Source organism: Camarhynchus parvulus, chromosome 2 (assembly GCF_901933205.1).
Source record: "Camarhynchus parvulus chromosome 2, STF_HiC, whole genome shotgun sequence".
NCBI classification, from domain to species: Eukaryota; Metazoa; Chordata; class Aves; order Passeriformes; family Thraupidae; genus Camarhynchus; species Camarhynchus parvulus.
In genome coordinates, this window is record NC_044572.1 from 92,731,316 (window position 1) to 92,752,036 (window position 20,721).

The following is a 20,721-nucleotide window of genomic DNA, read 5'->3' on the forward strand; positions in this document are numbered from 1 at the left end:
CTTGTGACAATATTTATACAACAGAATTATAATAACTGGATGAGTTCTCCAAAGCAGGTTCCAGAATTAAGCTGCCTTTTTTCTGAGATATGACCACGAATGATAACTACTAATTCAGTTGAGATCATAATTAAAACAAATACTTAAAACACATGTAACAGACTGACTCATTATTATCTGCAACCTTTATTACAAATGTTGATTGAGACATGATCATCTTGAGAAGACTCTTGGTCATGAGTTGTCATCTCCTCTAAACCAACGGTCTAATAATACTCAAATTAAACTCCCAAAATAAAAATGCACGTGGCTTCTTAACTGTAAATAAAAAAATACCCTTCTTATTAATTCTAGTGCAAGCAAACTATAAAATATGGCACTTTGCTAAAGTTTTTGAAGACTTATTTCAACAAGCATCTTTACAAGTGAGCTCTGAATGCTTTTGCTTGACTAAAATGCAGCCTTTATATTCCACTGAACTTCAAATTTCAAGAGAGTATGGATTTAGTCGCTCTTTACCTAAATCAGTTATGAGTATGGGCTCTTGCAAAGGGATGTCTGGTACTGGACCACTTGACTTTCCTACTCGAACCTTTGTGGGTTTACGTTGATGTCGCAGCTTTCTTAGCTCTGTATGTTTGAAATGTGAAGTGATATGAGTTTTCCGATGGCCCGATGTTCTGAACTTCTTGTCACAGTGAGGACAAGCAAAAGGCCTAACACCTGCAAAAGAGGAAAAAACAAAAAAACCTTAAAATGTTATTTCCATCAACCTAGAAATGTAGGTTTAGAATACAGATTCTCTTTTCTGTGATTTTTTTTTTGCTTTCTCTCATAGTGTTTATTGTAACACAGGTTCTCAAAACAGATCCATAAAACTCAATCAAAATAACAACTAATCTGCTGAATGGCTAATTGACTGAAACACATCACTTGAAGCAAATTTGTTATCAAAAAACTGGATGAAGCAAAACTGACAGCAAATTTCAAATGTTTCAGAAGCTGTCCTAAGAATTGCACATGGCAAGTTAAAAGTCCTTCCAAAACAAACTTTTTAAAAATTGTGAGAAAAAGGAATCATCAAACACAGACAAGTATAACAGGATATATATCCTGTTATATAACAGGATAAAAGAGAGGGAACAGGGATGTAACAAAGTCAAAAAAATTCAAAAAAATCAAGTCAAAATCCACCTCTGAAAACATCAACTCTGATGACAGTCAAAAAAGCATGCCAACAAAAGCATTAAAGAAAGACCTTTTTAATGCAAAATCCAGTAGAAATATCTCCTTGAGAGAGATTTCCTATAGCACTTGCTAAGTAAGAGACAGGCAAAGCTGAACAACTTTCTGGTTTTGTTCAAGGGGAAATCCTGGACTTAAAAGACTAGTAAATATGACCAGGTATTATGAAGATAGCTTTTATCAAGTTCAATCACAAGCAGAAAATATGTATAAGAATGAACCATTCTTCACAATGCAATAAATGAAACATTATCTGAAAGTACAGAGCAGCTCCATAAACACTGGACTACCTGTTTTCCAAGCCACCTAGTGCTTCTGCCACTCTGAATTAATCTGAATGCTTGTATGAAGTAAGCCTGACTAACAGAAAAAAAATATTGGTTTACAAGTTTACAAAAAAAAAAAAAGTGGAAGACTTTCTGCAGATGAACCAACATTGATATTTCATGGATGAAATACATCAAACTATAAAACATGTTGGATCCCAAATGCACTTAAGCAAATAAATTATACTTTTGCAGAAGGCAATTATATAAACAGGAATTAAAGGGAAGAGCAGCACATTTATCTTGCTGAAACTTTATTTACCTGAACGAACAAAGACAGAACTTGGAAAACAACCAGGTAACCTACCAAAAGCAGAAAATTCATTGCTCTTTATGGAAAGGATAGTTCAATTACATAAAAACGTTTTGAAGCCATCATATGTAAACAAAGACCATATGATCTGAGGAGTTCTAGGATATTCACTGTAAGATGCTGGAAACACGTAAGCTGGTGAAAACATGATGCAAACTGTAATGTAGAAGATAAAATGGGAAGCCCTGAGCGTTACAGTAATATTATAAAAAAGTGTGGGGAGGAGGGAAGATCAAGAGCAAATATTAGAGATGACTGGGGATAAGTAAAATCAGAACTCAAATTGCAAGAGTATGACTCTTCAGAAAGCACAGTTCAGAACAGTGATACTAGAAAGGAACAACAGCTGACTCATAATCAGAAAATAAAACGTCAATGTTTTTTGTAAGAGCCCAAAGTTTCAAAGCCATGAAACACTAGAAAGTTATGACAAAAAATGACACTCATGATGTACAACACTAAAATAGTACATTCTCGGATTGATATTAACAATGACGTGGCAGACATGTCTACCACTTACATTTCACAGTCTTTACTTATTCAAGTCCCACCCACATCATAGAATACACAAAGCCATCTCAAGGCCTTACCTGTATGCAGGCGAATGTGAACTTTTAAACTCCCTGAGGTGGAAAAGCTTTTCATACAAAATTGGCACTTGAAAGCTTTAATGCCAGTGTGTGTTTTTATGTGTGCTGTTAGAGTGCTCTTCACGGCAAAGGCGCGGAAGCACTGGGGACACTTGTATGGCTTCTCATGGGTGTGAATGCGAATGTGGCGCACTAAATCGCTTGGTTTTTTAAATTCTTTAGAGCAATATGGACAAACATGCCACCTGATTCCATTTTCTTCACGTATAGAACCTGAAACAAAGAATATCAAAATGAATGCTTTTTAAACCTTCTAACAATTCTTGAAAACTCCCACTACATTGACGTTATTGTACGAAACAATCAGGCCACAAAAACACTTTGTGAAATAGATGCCATCACAACACGCTTCAAAGAAGATTAACTTCTCTATCACATATATTCTATTTTATGAAAATGGTGATGGGCTGTAAAGACAAAAAAAACCCAAGAGAATCCTGCTGAAATTCAAATAACGCAATTTCTATGCCACTTAGAAATGTAGAATGCAGTTGTAAATGCAATATAATATACCAATTAACTTATAAATAAAATATCTAACACAAATTTATACAACAATGACTGTAAATCCTTAACCACAACCACACCGGATTATTTTACGTACTTAACACTTACCTAACTGGAGGAGATACTTTGCTTGACCCCCTCTTTTGCAAATTCAGACTAAAATTACATTTTGTAAACTTGTAAAGGAAGAAAGACTGCACGAGTCTTTCTAATAGATTAACAATTCAAGACTACTTTTTTTATAAAAGTTGGTTTATGATCCAAGAACCCTAAAGTCTGTCCTAAGGCAACAGGACATTTTTTCCTCAACAAAAAATGAAAGAAACCCTTCTAAAACCTATCCAAGCATTTTATCCATATATATTGTTCAATATCAGATTGTTTGCTCATTTAAATCAGTAAACCTAGTGGTTTTTCCCTGTCAACATACTGAAGTCATGTTACTTTATCAAAAACAAAAGTGGTTGTGTTTGACTCTACAGCAATGACCTTTTATTTTTATTTGCAGTCACAGCTAGAGAGTTGTTGCTGTTAAATACAAGTAACAAAATAATTACATACCAGAGGAAAAATTTAATGTTAATTTTTATCACAGCTATACTGAAGACAAGTTTTTACTTTAGATCTATTTCTCCTTGCAAAAGAAAAAGCAACATCAGCGTACCTATGCAGATACTACAGACAGAGATCAAAGGCTGCATTATAGCACTGTATATACCAGGCTGGCTGCTAAAGTATGAAGGCTTTACATGGAACAAACAACTTCTAGCAGCCATAAAGCTCAAGCAACCTTGAAACTGAAGTTGCATTTAAGCACACAGAAACAAAATGCAGGCTTGCATACGCACAGCACAGTACAGAGGCAGAATAACAACATGTATTTATGGTGACAGTATCATATCAGTACTGCGATTCCAGAGACAGGTGACATGAAGAATTATTCATAATGCCAGCCTTTGTCCTTCCCTACATGGATCAGTCAAGATCTACAGTCCTGTCCTTATGTCTCTGTAAGGCTTCACTTCCAACGGGAAGAATAGTCCTTGCAAGAACTCTGCTCTGGGACACACAATGAAAACCCAGTCCTTGTCAGAGAAGGACGATGGAACAGAATAATAGATTCACATACTTTGTCTTGTTCCTGTAACTCTACTGATTTAATCCAAAAGATTCAGAAGTATAATTTCACTTCATGCCATCCAGACATGTTTTTTTAATGAAAATATACTCAATAATGAAAATTATAAATATTATTAAGCATACCTTACACTGTATTTTAGACAAGAACAAATACTGTTCATAACTAATCCACAATACATTTTGGGAAATCTCTTTATAAAGCCATAAACACACCAACATTTATTACACTCTTTACAGCACAAGAAGTAGAAAGCAGTGGCGGTATTACCAGGCAAAAACGGTGATTTTTTCTTAATGAACTTTTTTTCTTTTTTATCTAGTTTATCCGTACTCTCTTGCTCCTTGTCTTGTTCAGCACTATTAGAATCAGCCTGATGATTTGAGAGGCTCGGAACATCTGGGTTCTGATCCTGGGCCCCAGCAGCCTTAGCCTGGCTGCAGTCAGTAGAATGTGCAGAGACAGGAATTGATGACAACCCGCTGTTCTCTAATGCTTGCTAAAAAAAGAACAAAAAAACTTCTAGATTAAGGAAGAAACATTCCACAGCTATCCCCAACTTTTCTCAAACAAGTACTTGAAAGATACAATGAAAATATAATTAAAGGAATTAAATGTCTCATTCTCATAAAATTTCAGCTATATTTCAAACCTGCAAAGACGTTATTACACAGCATTGATTTCTGATTGTCTTGAAATTTTAGGTTGGTTTTTCTGCACTTATAGCTGCCTTTTAGGAAACAACAACTTATTCCTTTTTTGGTAATAGCTATCAGGATAATAGTTATTTATCATGTTGTCACTCTTTGCAATTCCTCATCACGTTCCAGACATTAGAGAACTCAGCAGAGGTAACAGGATGAGCCTGCCCATAGCTGCATATAACAGTTGGGTCTTCCAACCCCAAATTTAAATGGTATTTAAAAGTCTAGAGATGAAAATGTACCTTACAGGTTAGCAGGCTACCAGTAACACTAAAGAATATTATTCTCTGCCCTGATCCATCCTGTTTGTGCCCTTCTGGGGCACAGGCTGCAGAACAACCACAGATAGTAATTCACCATCCTACATCTCTTCTCTTACACCGCATCTCCTTTGCCATTATCAAGGACAAAATACAGGAAGTTTTTCAGGAAAAACACTGGCTGACCTCAGAAAAAAAATTCTTGCTCAAATAGGAAATATTCAGATAGCCCTTATTAATTAGGACAGGGTAAAGGCCAGGTATACATTCCCATTTTTTAACCAGATAAAATATTTTTCCCCTCTTGAATGATATCATGTTTCAAGCACTGCATAACCTAAAGAAATGCCACAAGCTGCTTCCAGCCAACAAGAAAAAAGAAGGCTTAAGGAATCAGTAAAAATATCCATGTATGGGGTACACTTAAAGCCATACAAAGATAACTTGGTGCAGCCCATACCCATTCAATAAATCTTTACAATTCTTTCTTGACTAACAGATTGTTTAGAAATCCATAAGGAATGCTACAATTGAAAATATGGAGAACGAATTTCATTAAAATATAAGAAAGAATGAGAAAGGAAACACTGAAATGTAAAGCTGCTCTCACGTACAGCTCTTACCTGCAAAATATCTCTACTGATCCCCACTGCAATGTTGAGCTGTTGACCAGGTTGTTGAGGCTGGTTATTTTCTACAGAACCTGGTTCTGATAACTCAAGGAGCTGCTGAATGACATCAGTGACAGTCTGCTGACCCTGATGAGCAGCAGCTGGAGACACCTGGTTTTCTGTCTGTTGAAGAAGTGGAGACCGAAAATGTGTGGCCTGAAATATACAGTGGCATGTTTGTCAAGGAAGATCAAAAGAACATGTTATGAACCCACCGGTCCAGCTCCCTTACCTGAAATGTCTGGTAACTGTGCTCTAGGAGGATGGCTACTTACAGAAGAAAATTATTTTACAGAGCCTCATTCAAAGTTTGCTTACTCCATTATAGAATTGCTTTTGTACATCCCCTTTTCTTTCAGTTCTTCCCAAGCTTGAAATTGTAAGCTTACAGTTTGAATTAAATTTACTGTTAACTACTGAACCTTCAACCAATTTAGAAAACACAGGGAGGGATCAACTACAAAACTCCACATGCAAAGGTCACATGAAAAGTAATTCCCAAAAAAAATAAACTGACGTGGCTATCTTCTTAAAGTTCACATTTATCTCAAACAGATCCTCTGTAAAAAAAACAACCTTCCATCAGAGATTTTTTTTTTAAACTAAATTATCTGTGTTGCTGTATCAAAACATTTCAGAACAAACTACTAACTTTTCCCCTTCAATTTGGAACCCTTGAAACCACTTAGCTTTAGAGGAATCTCTTCATATTCTAAAAATTAAAATACACATCAGGCTCTGTCAAAATACTAAAAAAAATTTGAAGTTAAAAACTAATTTCCCAATCTTTAATTTGAAACTGTGTATCTTAGACTACCTCAGTAACAAATATGAAGGAAAAAAGTGATAAAGAGCCTTAGTATTTATTTTAAATTAAATCAGAAATAAAGACTCCTGTTTGCCTACATTTATAAACTTCACTTCTTATGACAAATAGACTGCATAAGTATACAATTACTGAAAGAATTCCTTTCAATATTTTTTTTATTGCAGAAAATAGAAATATGTATTTATACAATGGCTAGCCCCATAGCTGGGTATCCAAGAACATACTGGTTATTTGCTTCTCACATTTACTTCTGTTCCCTAAAGAACCACTTCAAGGTGCATGTGTAACCACATACAGTTATAAAAGGCTATCTTCTTTCAAATTATTTTTAGCAAACAATAATCTTAGGCTTCACATTTGTACTATTTCCTTCTAATCTGAAAACTTCCCTGAGATTTTCTTTATACTGACACTTTATACTAGGCAGTTAAGATGACACTCACTGTAGTAAAGGAAGGATGGTTACAAAGAATAATATTAAGAAACATTAGCTTGACTTGGATTACGTCCTGTGTATTTGATGAAGTATTCTTAATGGCTTCTCATAAGACGATAAAACCAAATCCTTATCTTGCTTCTCTTGAGAATATCACTTGTTACTTTGCTGATTTAACTATTAGTTCTTTTTGACCTCACTAGTGAGACACAAAAAGACTCCTTATCTCTTCAGATTCCAATTTAGCAAAAGTGCTATAAACATTTCAATATAGGTGACACACTATATTGCAGTGAGAATGGCACAAACAGGAAGCAAACTTCAATGAAAGCAAAGCAGTTTGCTGAACAGTGTAACAGTTCTTTATACACACAATTTCTTTTCTGGAAACAGAATGTAAGGAGGCTTTTATGTAGAGCAGGATGCGTATACTAAAAGTGTATGAAATTCCCTCAGGTTTTAGCAAGAGAAAAATTGATGTTATTGTTAATTAATTATTCTTAATTAAAATTAATGTTATTGTTAATGAAGGAACTTCTCAACATCATCTTTGATATGAAAATTACAGCATTACATGAATTTAGCCAGTGTGCCCTGCATATTACAGCAGTTTATATACAGTCTCATGGAGGTTATCTTTTTTGAACAATAATGTACACACATGCACATATATGAAGTTTATTACCATTACTCTTAAGACACATTGTTAATTATAAAACGTTTCAGAGGGCTCTTTCTAGGTCTTATTTGAACATCTGATTTTAAATATAACATGGAGAATGAAGTGTTTTATTACTGCTTCGTAATTCCACTGTTGTTCAACTGAACAGTGGACCTTGTGATGACCCTTGTTTTGTCTGATCTGCTGTGTAACACAGACAGTGTGCTTGCTCTAAGTGAATTACTCCTTCAAGTCACAGTAACTGTAAAAAATTAGAGCAGTTCTTTAAATCAAGTAGTTTATTGTGGTTAACTTTTTCTGTTGTCACCTAACTTCAATATGTGGCTCCAAGAGTAAATGATCCTCACTAAAATTTCATACTTTATTTCCAAGTGTCAATTTGCCTAGCTATGACCCTCAAACTTTATTTCCTCTCCTCTATTAAGATGACAAACTTCTCCTTCTTCTTCAAAACATAAGATGAAATCATGTCTAAGTATTTCATCTGATGGACAAGGCAGCTAATGCACCTTGAATCTCTTCACTAAAAAACACACCAGAGCCTATCTGAAGGATTCTGACGGCTCTGATTCCTCCTGTATCATTGAATACAGTCCATGAATAGTGAACACTATAAACAGACAACAGAAAAAAACCTAAAAAAAACCCCTAAAAATTGCCAGAATGAAATACAGACCAGATACAACCCTGGATCTGGAGAGACTGCGTTAACAGTTCAGTTGTATGAGGTTCAACCAGGCCAAGTGCTGGGTCCTGCACTTAGGTCACACAAATCCCAGGCAGTGATACAGGATGGGGGCAGAGTGGCTGCAAAGCTGCCTGGCAGTTTCAGGCAATTCTGGGAGGAGAAGGCAATAGGATCCATTGCTCCCAACTCATACCTATCACTAGGAAAAACCTGGCACTCTTCACCACATTATCACAGAGTATTTTGGAAGGGACCCATTAGGATCACCAAGTCCAACTCCTGGCACTGTGCAGGGCACCCCCTGAGTGACACCATGTGTCTGAGACCATTGTCCAAATGCTTCTTGAACTCCACTTTTGGCGCTGTGATCACTTCCCTGGGGAGCTCGTTCCAGTACACAACCACCCTCTGGGTGAAGAACCTTTTCCTAATATCTAACCTAAAACTCCCCTGCCAAAACTTCAGGCCATTCCCTCAGGTCCTGTCCCTGGTCACCACAGAGAAGAGATCAGTGTCTGCCCCTTTTCTTCCCCTCATGAGGAAGTTGTAACTGCAATGAGGTCTAAGTCTTCTCCAGGCTGAACAGACCAAGTCCCTATCATTATTTGTGAGGTGACCATCCTCATCCTGTAATGGGCCAATGTTATTTTTACACTGCCTATTGCCATTAATATATTTGAAAAAGCTCTTTTTATTGTCCCCCACAATTCTGGCCAGCTTCAACTGCAGCTGAGCCTTGGCCACACAAATTTTCTCCCTACAGAAAGATGTAGTACCTCTGTACGCTTCCTGTGTCACCTGACCTTGCTACAACAGGGCATACACCTTTTGTTTTCTGCCTTATTTCCAAAAGATCTCTGTTCAGCCAATGTGGCCTTCTGCCTTGCCTGCCTGACTTGTGATATTTGTGAATTGCCTGCTCCTGTGCCCTCAGAAGGTGATATTTAAAAAGTGCCCAGCACTGATATTCCCCAGCACCTGCAAAAATATTTTCCCAGGGGTCCTTCTTTACTAGTTCCCTCAGGAGCCCAAAGTCTGCTCTCCTCACATCCAGAGCTGAGGTTTTGCTGGCATTCTTCCTCCTGTTAACAATTTTAAACTCTATTGCTTCATGGTTGCCATGGCCAAGATGGCTGCCAATCTCCATTTTGTGGGATCAGATCCTCTCTTCTGACAAGCAGTAAATCAAGGAGGGCATCTTTCTGAGTCTACTCCCTTAGGACCTATTCCATAAAGTTGTCATCCAGGTTTTTTAGCAATCTTCTGGCCCAAGTTGTATCAGCTGTGTGATTCTCCCAGGTAATTTCTGGCAAGTTGAAGCTCCCCATAAGGACAAGGGCAGTTGATTCAGAGGTGTCGCTTTGCTCCTCAAAGAATAATTCCTCAATGTCATCGTCCTGTGTGGAAGGTCATCAGATCTACATCCCACAATGATACCTGCATTATTTGTTCGCCCCTTGATTCTTACCCAGGCACTCAATTATTCCATGGCCAATTGAGAGTTCCGAACATTATAACCCTTCTATTACACACATTCAGTGCCTCCCCTCTACCTCTTCTGCCCTGCCTACAGTGGATGAGCTGTTTATGGTGACTCTAAAGCTGTACTGCCATATTTCCCAGATCTTGGTTTTGTGAGTACAACACAAAATAATCAGTAGCTGAAGTTGGGAAGGGGAGACTGTAAGTCAGGCGGTCTGTCCCTAAGATACACGCTGCAACCTACAGCTGACAAACAAGATGCTGCACAGCTGCAACAAAACCTGCCAGAATTCCCAGGGGAACAGGCACATACAGACCTTCCTGTACACCACAACTGTCTGCTATGGAGTTCTAGAAAGTCAGCCCCGCATCATCCTTCCCCAGCTCCATGGCTCCTCCTGAGCCCCACAGTTCCTCTGCTGCCTAAATTCCAATCAACTCAACCTGTACGAACACAGCCCCTTCCCTCTCCAACCAAACCATGGTAATCACTGCAAAATAAAGGCAGAAGGGTAGGGCAATCCAGGATTTTTTAGAATCCTTACTCTCTGGACCTTTTATACAGAAAAGTATTTACCTCCATTTTGAAGAGCTGTTAAAGAGACTTACATGCAAAATCATGAGTGTGTAAACAAATGAGGCAACATAATGGCAAATGAGGCAAACATAACATTCAAGATCTGTTCCACCTCTAAATAACCAGCTGCATTCACCAAGGAGCTTCCCTTCACATATTAGCTGATCAACTTATCACAAAGTATCACAGCATACCCTTTTTCACCAGGTAAATGAAAATTTACAAAATTATGTAAAAAGTTTCTCCCATTTATAGTCTTGATGCAAAAATATGACCAAAACTTCACACTTACATTCTTCCATTTGTTATCAACAGGTTGCAAAAGGTTAGCAGGGGATGTCGTTAAAGGCTGGGTGACAGAGTCCTACAAAGAAATCAAAATAATTTAAATCTTAATCAAAAAGAAGAAAAACATGGCTGATACAAAACATGGCAGAAAAGTAGCACAGAAAAAATCAGACAATGTGAGAGAAACAGAAGTACAGTAAATCATTTTAGCTATAAATACTAATGCAGCAAATGACAGCCTTACAGTCACTGTAATTTAGAAATATTCTCATGGATGACACAAGAGTACATTCTTTGGTAGCACAGCACTTCAGGAAACTTCAGCTTTGGAATGGGTACTTAATAAGGACATAATCCTTGCTTATCCCCAGGTATGTACCAAGGGATGACAGAGACTGATGGCAAACTTAAAATAGAATTATTATACTGGAGATTTGTTGTTAAAGCAGTTCTGCAAGTTTTCAGCAGAATGAAGAAAAGTGCTAATGTAAGAATGCTAGTGCTAATCTAATAATGTACTAAGTTTCTAATGCAATTTTAAAAAATAGAAATAATTAAATATATGCAGATTCAGACATAAAATTACAAATAAAAAGCATAATCCCCTCTAATATGCAATTGACATGTCATTTTTTATCTCTGCTCCACCTTGCTAAACTTATTGGCATATATTTTTAGAAAGAATCTTTTTCTCCCTCCTCTCTCTTTGCTTATACTACTGTATGGCATTTTTTGCTAGTCCACTCTTGCATACAAGCAGCAAAGTATTCATGCAAGCAGAGATAATACCACACCGCTGTAATATCAATATGCTAAGCAAATCCAAAATATTTAAGTAAACAAAAAACAAATTAAAAAAAACCCAGAGCTGGCCAGGGAAAAAAATACATGAGGTAGTAATGAAGGAATTCTTTTCCATCCTGCTTTTAAGATTAGGCTTGAGAATGTAGAAATGTAAAAAAAGACAGAAAATATATGCACTTGCAAACAAATAAGAGACATTAGTCTTTCTTTTTATGAATTAACATGGAGAAACAAATAGCATTTGCCCTATAAAACTACTTCAGAAAATGTAAAAAAAAGCTTTTCCAAACACCATTACTAGACAGGTTATTTCAAGAAGACACAGCTGCAAAATGAAGTTCAGACTTCAAATGTTAACCTTCCTCTTTCAAAGACTGCTATTACTCATCACCCATTGAACATTAAAGCATGAGTTGGAGATAAGCAAAGCAGAGGGGACTAGAAGTAGAAAAGATTGTTCTAACAAAGAAAAAAAGAAGAGTACTATGATAAATTAAATATGCACTGGCTCAAAAAATGCTGTAGTCTTATGAAACCAGAGACATTTTCTGAATTTTAGCTCTTTTTTGTATCTTGGTAAAGAAAAAAAAACATGCACTGCTTCCAACAAACCATATTTTTTCCTTTATAATCTGGTTAATAAGAAGCTAGCATTTAAAAAAAAACTTATCAGATATACACAGAAGAATCCACCATGTGTTGATATAGACTAGAATTATACAAACAATTTCTGAAAATGAGTTGAAACTAATGCATTTTTTCAATAGTTCTAAAACTTCCCCATAATTTTTTCATCAGAGGAGGCTAACATAATCTGTAAGAACAAGAATTATACTTTACTTATTTGCAGAATTAAACTGCTCCATTGTCAACCAAAGTGTCGAACTGTAAATACTTTTTTGCATATAGCTGGCCAATTTACATTTTCCCAATATTTAATCCTGCAAATTAATACCAAAAATCACACAAAACTTGAGAAAGACAAAAGACAGCTACAGGTCTAGAAGCTCTAACCTATCTGAAGAATTACTAGAATTAAGATATAGACCTAATTAAACTCTCAAAGGCATTTTCATTTCATTTGGATCAGCAAAGCTTACCACTGTAACATGAGATACATCTGTTGAAGCACTTGCAGAATTCTGTGGACCGCCCATGTGCATCTTGCTGATATGTGTATTTAAACTACCCAAGCTTTTGAAGACACAGCTACATTCTGTACAGTTGTACGTAGGGCCATTCTTCACCTTAAAAAAAAAAAAGTAAATTTTCCCTACACCTACCAAATATTATGTTTTTTCATTATTTTTCTATATAACAAGTATACTACAGGATTATGAGAGCTACAATGGTTTATTTTTTCAAGTTACCAGTATGCAGTTATGGAATCAGGCTGGTACCTCTTGGATATACGCAGATTCATATAATCACACATCATCTATGTGCATGATTACAATTGCTTACTACCACTTGACAACACTGTGAAGCACCAGACAGCAAAACTCATGTCCTGCAGCAAACGAGGCCTCAGACTTTTCTCTCTTTACCATCTCCTGCCATTTCACACTTAAAAGCAAAACTGAAATGCAACTTTACAATTAATATATGCCTGAGGAGGAAACATCATACATAATAGAAATGGAAGCTTGGAAGTATGACATGAAAAAAACACAGACAAAATCAACACTGTGAAGAGCATGGAAGTTTAATATCTAGTTTGAACTGAATTTGAACACACAGAACAAGAAAATGGTAAGTAGTCACTTGTTTAAGACTTTCAGATCAATGGGGCAAGGTAATTAAAGCAGGTAAATTTGCGGATTCCAACCATCCTCACCTTCCCTCCTCAGTCCATCACACATATGCTATGTGCAAGTATTTAAAAGAAAACACACTGCAGTACCTGCAATATATTATTGATATTTCATGTTTTGTGATGTTAAACTGCCAACAAGACTTTCAAAAAGAGGTATTAAGTAATAAAGTATGCTACAACTAAACTTCAGGAGTGCTTTAGGAAGTGAGAATCAACCCATAATTCATTATCAGTTGCAATGTTATTCTATAACTGTCTCAGAATAAAACAAAGAATTCATAGAGCTCCACACAGGCTTGAAGAAAACACAGCAACAGCAAGAAAGAAAAAAAAAAATCAGTAAGTTAACCAAAGCAGTAACTCATATGCAGGCTCAGGACTGTAAGACACAGCATAGGATGTGATCAAGAGCGTTTATTTAAAGTATCTTATCCCACAGCTTGTTTGTTTCTTACAGAAAAACAGAGTAACAGAGAGAAAAGTAAAAAGTTAACTAATATTGAAAAAAGTAAATTTAAATTATTAAATCAATGTTGGTTCATTTTTTATGTGGCATAAGCTATCACACATAGAGAGCTGTTAACTTTGAGGATGACTAGCCACACCAGAGAATCACAGAATCAATTAGGTTGGAAAACACCTCTGAGGTCCTCAAGCCCAACCTGTGACCAAACACTACCATGTCAACTAGACCATGGCACTGAGTGCCAAGTCCAGGCTTAAATATTTATGTCCAGGGATGGTGACTCCACCACTTCCCTGGGCAGCCCATTCTAATGTCTAATCACCTGTTCATGAAGGAATTCCTCCTGATGTCCAACTTAAACCTCCCCTGGCACAGCTTAAGACTGTGTCCTCTTGTCCTGTCGCTGGTGGCTTGGGAGAAGAGGCCAACATCTACCTGGCCACAGCCTCCCTCCAGGCAATTGTAGAGAGTGATAAGGTTATCCCAGAGCCTCCTCTTCTCCAGGCTAAACATCCCCAGCTCCCTCAGCCACTCCTCACAGAGTGCTCCAGACTCCTCATCAGCTTCATTGCCCTTCTCTGGACATGCTCCAGGACCTCAACGTCCTTCCTGAACTGAGTGTCCCAAACTGGAGACAGCACTCCAAGTTATATGACTTAACATAATAAAGTGTATCACATAAGACATATTCATATACTAAGGCATATCCTAAAAGTAAGAAACTAACATGTTAAAAGGATCCTTAGTAATATCTACCATTATAACACAAAAATGAAATATGAGACTGCAAATCTCAATTAGGGGAAGAGTGAGAATAAAGATGATATTGTGCACACAGGAAATAAAAGAAGCAAAAAGCACTACCTCTGTCACTTCATAATTTCAAACCAAAACTAGGTCTTTTTCTATGGGTATTTCCAACCACAACTCACTAAAGTCTGCAAGGAAATTACTGAACAAAGTTGCATAGCTCATATTGCTAAGAAGATTGTATTACTTTATCACAGCAGTACCTTCTGAGTCTTACTAATTCTCTGCCAAAAAGAGAAAAAAGCCAGACATAAAGAGGTCTGAACCTTTTTTTTTTTTTTTAACTTATTCTGGAATTTTCTTCCACTTGTAACCAAAAAAACTCTGTAAAAGGCTGCAAAACATACTTCAAGGATAAATGGCAAGTATGAAGTATGTTCTACAATAGAATTAGTGAGTCGCTGCTTGGCCTTGAAATTTTTCACCATTTTCTGCTTGGCTACTTCTGATTTACTTTAATCTGATTCTAGCCCTTGTTCTCCCAAGACAGACACAGGTACATTTTTGTGCACCTAATCCCACTATTTATTAATCTGCCCATGTACTGAAAAGACACTGACAAATGAAGGTTTTGCTACTTCTCCTGAGTATACGTTTATTCAGACAAGCTAAGGAAAGCTCAGAGGTAAAAGCAGCAAACCAGAATCTACACTATAGCAATAAATGCATACTGGCTGGAGCACATAGGAATAGCAAAACTGAGTTAAGATGCCTGTTAGCACCCAGGACTCGATGAATAATGGCCTTTACCTCAGAGTGAACTCTCTGTATGTGTGACTGCAGGTTGCCTTTCTGGGAAAAGGCAGCGGGACAAAAGGCACAGGCGTGGGGCTTCTCCCCTGTGTGCTTGATCATGTGGGTCTGCAGAGCCCCCTTCTGGTTAAAGGCCTTCCCACACTCGCTGCATTTGAAAGGTCTTTCACCTGCAGGGAAACAGCGGCAGGAGGAGGAAGGGTAAGGAGATTTAAGTAAACGTCAGCAGTTTTCTGTAGCTAAATGAAAAATTGTATCCATTAAAATAAAATACACACGTTATTATATATGTTATTAAGAGGTTTTGACAATAAAATTGTTTACCTCGACTACCAACCTCAGCACCTACTCTGATGAAAATGTGGCCTCGTTAAAAAGGTTTTGTGACTTAGATGATGATTATCAGTTTAAATGGGTAAAATAAAGGAAATCTAGATGAGGCAATTATTCAAAAGACCTTCCCTCAACTTGTGGGTTGAAAGATCTCAAAAGCTGCTATGCAAAACCACTGGAGCAAAAAAAACAAAGGGAAAAAGAAACCTGTAGGAATTTATAAAGTTAGAGGGTTCAGGTTTGTGGGAAAACAGACAGGCTTTAGTTATGACAGAACTATTAATATTGCTGATGCATCTTGTTAGCTGCAGGAAGACGTGAAGAATAGAACAATAGACCTATGTTAATGTTTCAGAATAGTTTTCTAAGTTGCAGAAAGTATCCATAGCAAAGTTAGATTTTATGAATAGAGTTTTATGCATTGACTTCTTATAAATGAACAAGCAAGCATTGTTTTAACTCAAGCTACGTATGTTTATGTTGATTGGTTAAAGTCTCTGTCAATATGCTTTTGCTCTGTGTAATTGGCTAAGACGAGTATTTGGTAGATTGTAACAGCAAATTTCTTTAGCTTGCTGCCTAGAGTGTAAGCTGCTCACATCCTGCATGTAAAAAATCATGTATGAGGCTAATGCTGAAGAATAAATAGCTCTAGACACATTCCAAAGCAATCCCTGTCCTGTTCGTGTCTGTATATAAATTTCCAGTGCAGAAACCCACATTTTTTATATCAAATCCTATAAATGCATACACCTTCACAGAAACAAGGAGGCCCAGAGGGTAAATGGACAGTATTAAATAACTAACAGTCAAAAATTAAACCCTTTATCCAATTTAAAATCAGAAAGTCTTACAGCAACTCTGCAAAAGATGGCATATGGTTCCCACTCCCCAATAAATATTAAGAGTCATTCACTCTTTGCAACCACATACTGAAAAGATGCAATGAAATAATGTTTTGGACAGTTCTGCTCAGAAAATAATTTTTAAAACTGTTCATATTGAATATTTAAAGAAAAACTAGCCAACATTTTTACCAAAATGCTCTGTCACAATTTCCCAATTTTGGTGCCTTCAGTGCTGCGCATAATTACACTTTTTGTATGTTACCAGATAGGCATGAAAAAACCCATAGAAACTTTAAGTTACAAGACATAAGAGGACTGCATGAACAGATTACAAAGCTACATAAACTTACTAATAATAAATTTCAGTTTCTTACAACCATGTGTCCTACTTAACTCCTGGAAACCTCCACTGTGAACCTAGTACTACTACTTTTTCTCTTTTAGTGAAATAGTTCAGCTGTGGTAACTCTAGGAAAATATTTAACACCTTACCTTTGCGCATTTCCATAGCCAAGACCAGCACCACTGGGTGCTATCTTTGCTACACCAGTAGCAAAGTCCTACCATGTACACACTAAACCAGTTTTAATAAATATTTTTATATTATTTATAATTTTATAGCTGTAATTACATCTACTTTAAACTTATTATTTCTTAATTAAGAAACAAAATAACAAAAGCAGCTATTTTCCTGAAATTGATTTCAAGCATATAACTCACTGACGGAATGTGTATCTTCTGTTCTGGTGCTTAGGGGTTTTGAAGGTGCCTTAAGGATTGCAGGTTTTAACTGTATATTTTTTAAAAGAGATGAAAATGAAGAACACTGATTCACATCTGGAAATACAAAATTCCTATTAGGCTTTCATTGGAAAAAAGCTTAGCTTCCAGTAAGAGTGGCTGGTGGACACACAGAAGCATTGCTCCAGGTTAAATTTACCTATGTAAGTAAATCTCATTATAAAAACAAAATCTTAACTCTATTGTGGAAATGTGAAATTTCTGTATTTCTCAAGTGTAACTTAATAAAATACAGATTTGAGAGAGGGGACAAGGGGTTCATTACTCAATTATTAATGTGGGAATTGCAGCCCCTGAGACTGGATTTTTTCTCTCAGAAGGGTGTAAGTGCCTGAAATGACTAGCTAGAACAAAAAAAGTACTGCAACTAAGAGACTAACCTAACGCCACCCACTGTGCACAGATCTGCTATTCTAACACTTAAAAAAACCTGGGCATTCTAAATTCTCTAAAACAGAGTTGTTTTTTTCTACATATCTACAGTACCTCAAGCAGCCAAATGCCAGACGGATTGTCTGCAGATCTGGAGTACTAACACACTTCACAAATTAAATGAGTATTTGCAAGCTAATTGGAAGTTAAAATGACCTCCTGTCACGTGCAGATTGGGACTGCATTTTCTGTTTCCCAACAGACAAATGGCTTTCAGTCTTCAAAAAAAATGATAAATGCCCTTGAACTTTTTGAAGCTTTAAAAGAGCATCCATAACCAACTATAATCTTGTTTCTTTATTCTGACTAGAATAAGCTAATGAATTAAATAGAGCCAAGAATCTAAAATACTGAAGTTAATTTTCACTGACCTTTTTTTTTATATTACTTTCAAGCAATTGTTGTAAAGCAGGTACAAGGGTGACCTCTTGTGTTACTTTTCTATAACTAGATCTGTAAAACTCCAAAAGATTCTTAAGAAAGTGTCACACAATGGTCTTTTTATTTCTTTGTAAACAAGGCCATTCTTGTAAATGGTAACTCGTCACATCACTGTCTGAACAGTGATATTACACTGACTGATACCACAAACAGAATTGTACACTTACACAAATGAATACCTGAATTAACTAAAAACTAGACAAATGGCAATTTATTCAGTATGTATGAAAAATACATATTGAACATCACTGGAATATCTTCAATGAAGACTTTGTTTAAAGCCAAACTCCTGTTATAATAATGTATACCTGGTTAAAACATAAGAACTATTCTTCTATAGTCATCCGTACACTTCAAAAGTGTTATATTTTTTTATGCTTGGCATTTTTCAATTATTTCAAATGCTCATGGTTTAAACATGCACATATTTATGACAACTATGGCAAAAAACATTTCCTAGTCATTCTGCAAATTTGAACAGTCACCTGCACTTCTTCAATTATTACAACCTAGGCTTACCACCTCAGAAGATCACTTCTTAAGTTTAAATTAACCAATTTTAAAAATGCAAAACTACTACCTTATTAGTACCATTAATTCTCATGTACTTGTGCTCTTTTTGCAACTAGATTTTAGGACCTGCTCTCTAGAGCACATAAGATCTAATTTAAAGTAGATGACTGGCCCTGATCAAGAGATTCTGATTTTAGGGCCCATTGAAACTCTAAGTACCAAAACTGATATTTGGAAACAAATGAAATGTATAGATTTTTTCACATTTTTAAACTGCTTCTAATCATATAAATCTGGAAAATTTAAAAGCATATAAATTTCCTAAGCAAAAACCAACAGGTAAATGTATCTAATAAGCCAAATGTATTAATAATATTTCAGGTCCCAACAGGGAGAAAAAATACACGGCATTTCAGAGGCTAACTGATATTTTTAAAACAAAACCAAATTAAAATAAGTACTTCCATACTTCCACAGCCTTACCTGTGTGTATTCTAACGTGCCGTGTTAATTGACTCGGTTTCTGGAACGTCTTCCCACAGTGAGGACAGGAATAGGTAAACCCACTTCTATCAATGTTTCTGTTGTAAGATCTGGTATTTGATACCCTGTGTTTAAAAAAAAAAGAATTAATATGAAACGTTATTTTGAAGATGCTTCTGTTACCCCATCATTTTTAACATAGTGTTAATTTGATGGCAACATAGTATCAGCTGCAACAGTGAAAACCCAAACTCCATAATGATACTGAAAGAACAACACCAACAGCTCTTTCTCAGTCCCTACATGCACCAAGACTCTTAGTTATTTCTGCAGTAAAGATCTCACAAATCTTAAAGGTTATCTTCAGACATTTTCAGGGTAAATTCTGCCAGAAGTATACAGTGACTTCACAAACATTTTGGCTGGAACCTTCAACTCTATTTCTTTTGCCTGAACATAGCAAAGTCCTTCATTCTGAACTAGAATACACAAATCTCACACACTGGAGTACAAATGCACTCTCCAAAGAACCACAGAAGCAGAGAATATAAATTCCCAAAATTCATTTAGCTACAAATCAAACTAATTAGTTTATTCATCCTAACACCTCTCAACAGGAGCTGTCCACAACAACAATGGTTTTAGTAGGTAATACATTTACATAACTCAATACAAACCTTACTTGATACTTCAAACCTTTAAATTTCTGTTTGCAGATTGAAATTTACAACACTTGTTTAAACCTCTTGAAACACAACTATTAAGATCGTAGAATCTGTATTAACTTCTAGTAAGAAGAACAGGGAATAAACAGCATTTCTTGGTTTTGAATATATAATTTTCCTCATCTGTTTTTTACAGAAACAGTGAAAATTAGAAGAGAGATCAGCTGTCAAGACTTCAGGCTTTTTTAATATATAAAATAAACCAAGAGAAGTATTTCTTCCTTCTAACTTAAAGTAGTCCTCACCTTCCTCAAAGTAAAGTTAAACTACAGAGCTGAAAGAAAAGACAGAACAAATATTCACCAAAAATAAGAACAGCATTTACTAGGCCTCTTTTTTCCCCCTTTCATTTTGTGCTTTTTCAGATCTACAAGAAACTCATGGGAGGCAGTAATGGGGAAAGATAATTAAACTGCAAAGAACAAGTGACATCTTTGCAGAATGAAAGTATTAAAACTTTCTTTATTATAATAAATGCTATGTAAAATTAATATACATTTGCTTCAATATAGTGCTATTAGTGTTTAAAATCATAAACACACTTCAAAAATCACTTGGCATCAGAGAAACTTAATGCATGTTTACAAATAGCTTGCAGATGAACTATGCTTAGTATGTGTGCCTAAATACAAAAACAGGGGGGAAAAAAGACCTCCAAAAATAACCACCCACTTAAGCAAGGTTTTAAAAAGAAAGTGTC

The 20,721-nt window shown here is 36.1% G+C and overlaps 1 protein-coding gene across 3 annotated transcripts in view; it reads right to left on the reverse strand.

The window, feature by feature from the left end:
• Positions 1–20,721, reverse strand: part of ZNF236 (zinc finger protein 236) — a 76,173-nt gene that overhangs the window by 38,623 nt on the left and 16,829 nt on the right. For all 3 annotated transcript variants that reach the window (XM_030965449.1, XM_030965443.1, XM_030965458.1), the window contains exons 5-12: positions 19,297–19,421; positions 15,443–15,615; positions 12,701–12,847; positions 10,801–10,872; positions 5,767–5,970; positions 4,450–4,678; positions 2,475–2,747; positions 520–723 (exon numbers count right to left, since the gene is read on the reverse strand). In XM_030965449.1, the coding sequence (XP_030821309.1) occupies positions 520–723; positions 2,475–2,747; positions 4,450–4,678; positions 5,767–5,970; positions 10,801–10,872; positions 12,701–12,847; positions 15,443–15,615; positions 19,297–19,421 (1,427 nt within the window). The remainder of the gene's footprint in view (positions 1–519; positions 724–2,474; positions 2,748–4,449; positions 4,679–5,766; positions 5,971–10,800; positions 10,873–12,700; positions 12,848–15,442; positions 15,616–19,296; positions 19,422–20,721) is intronic.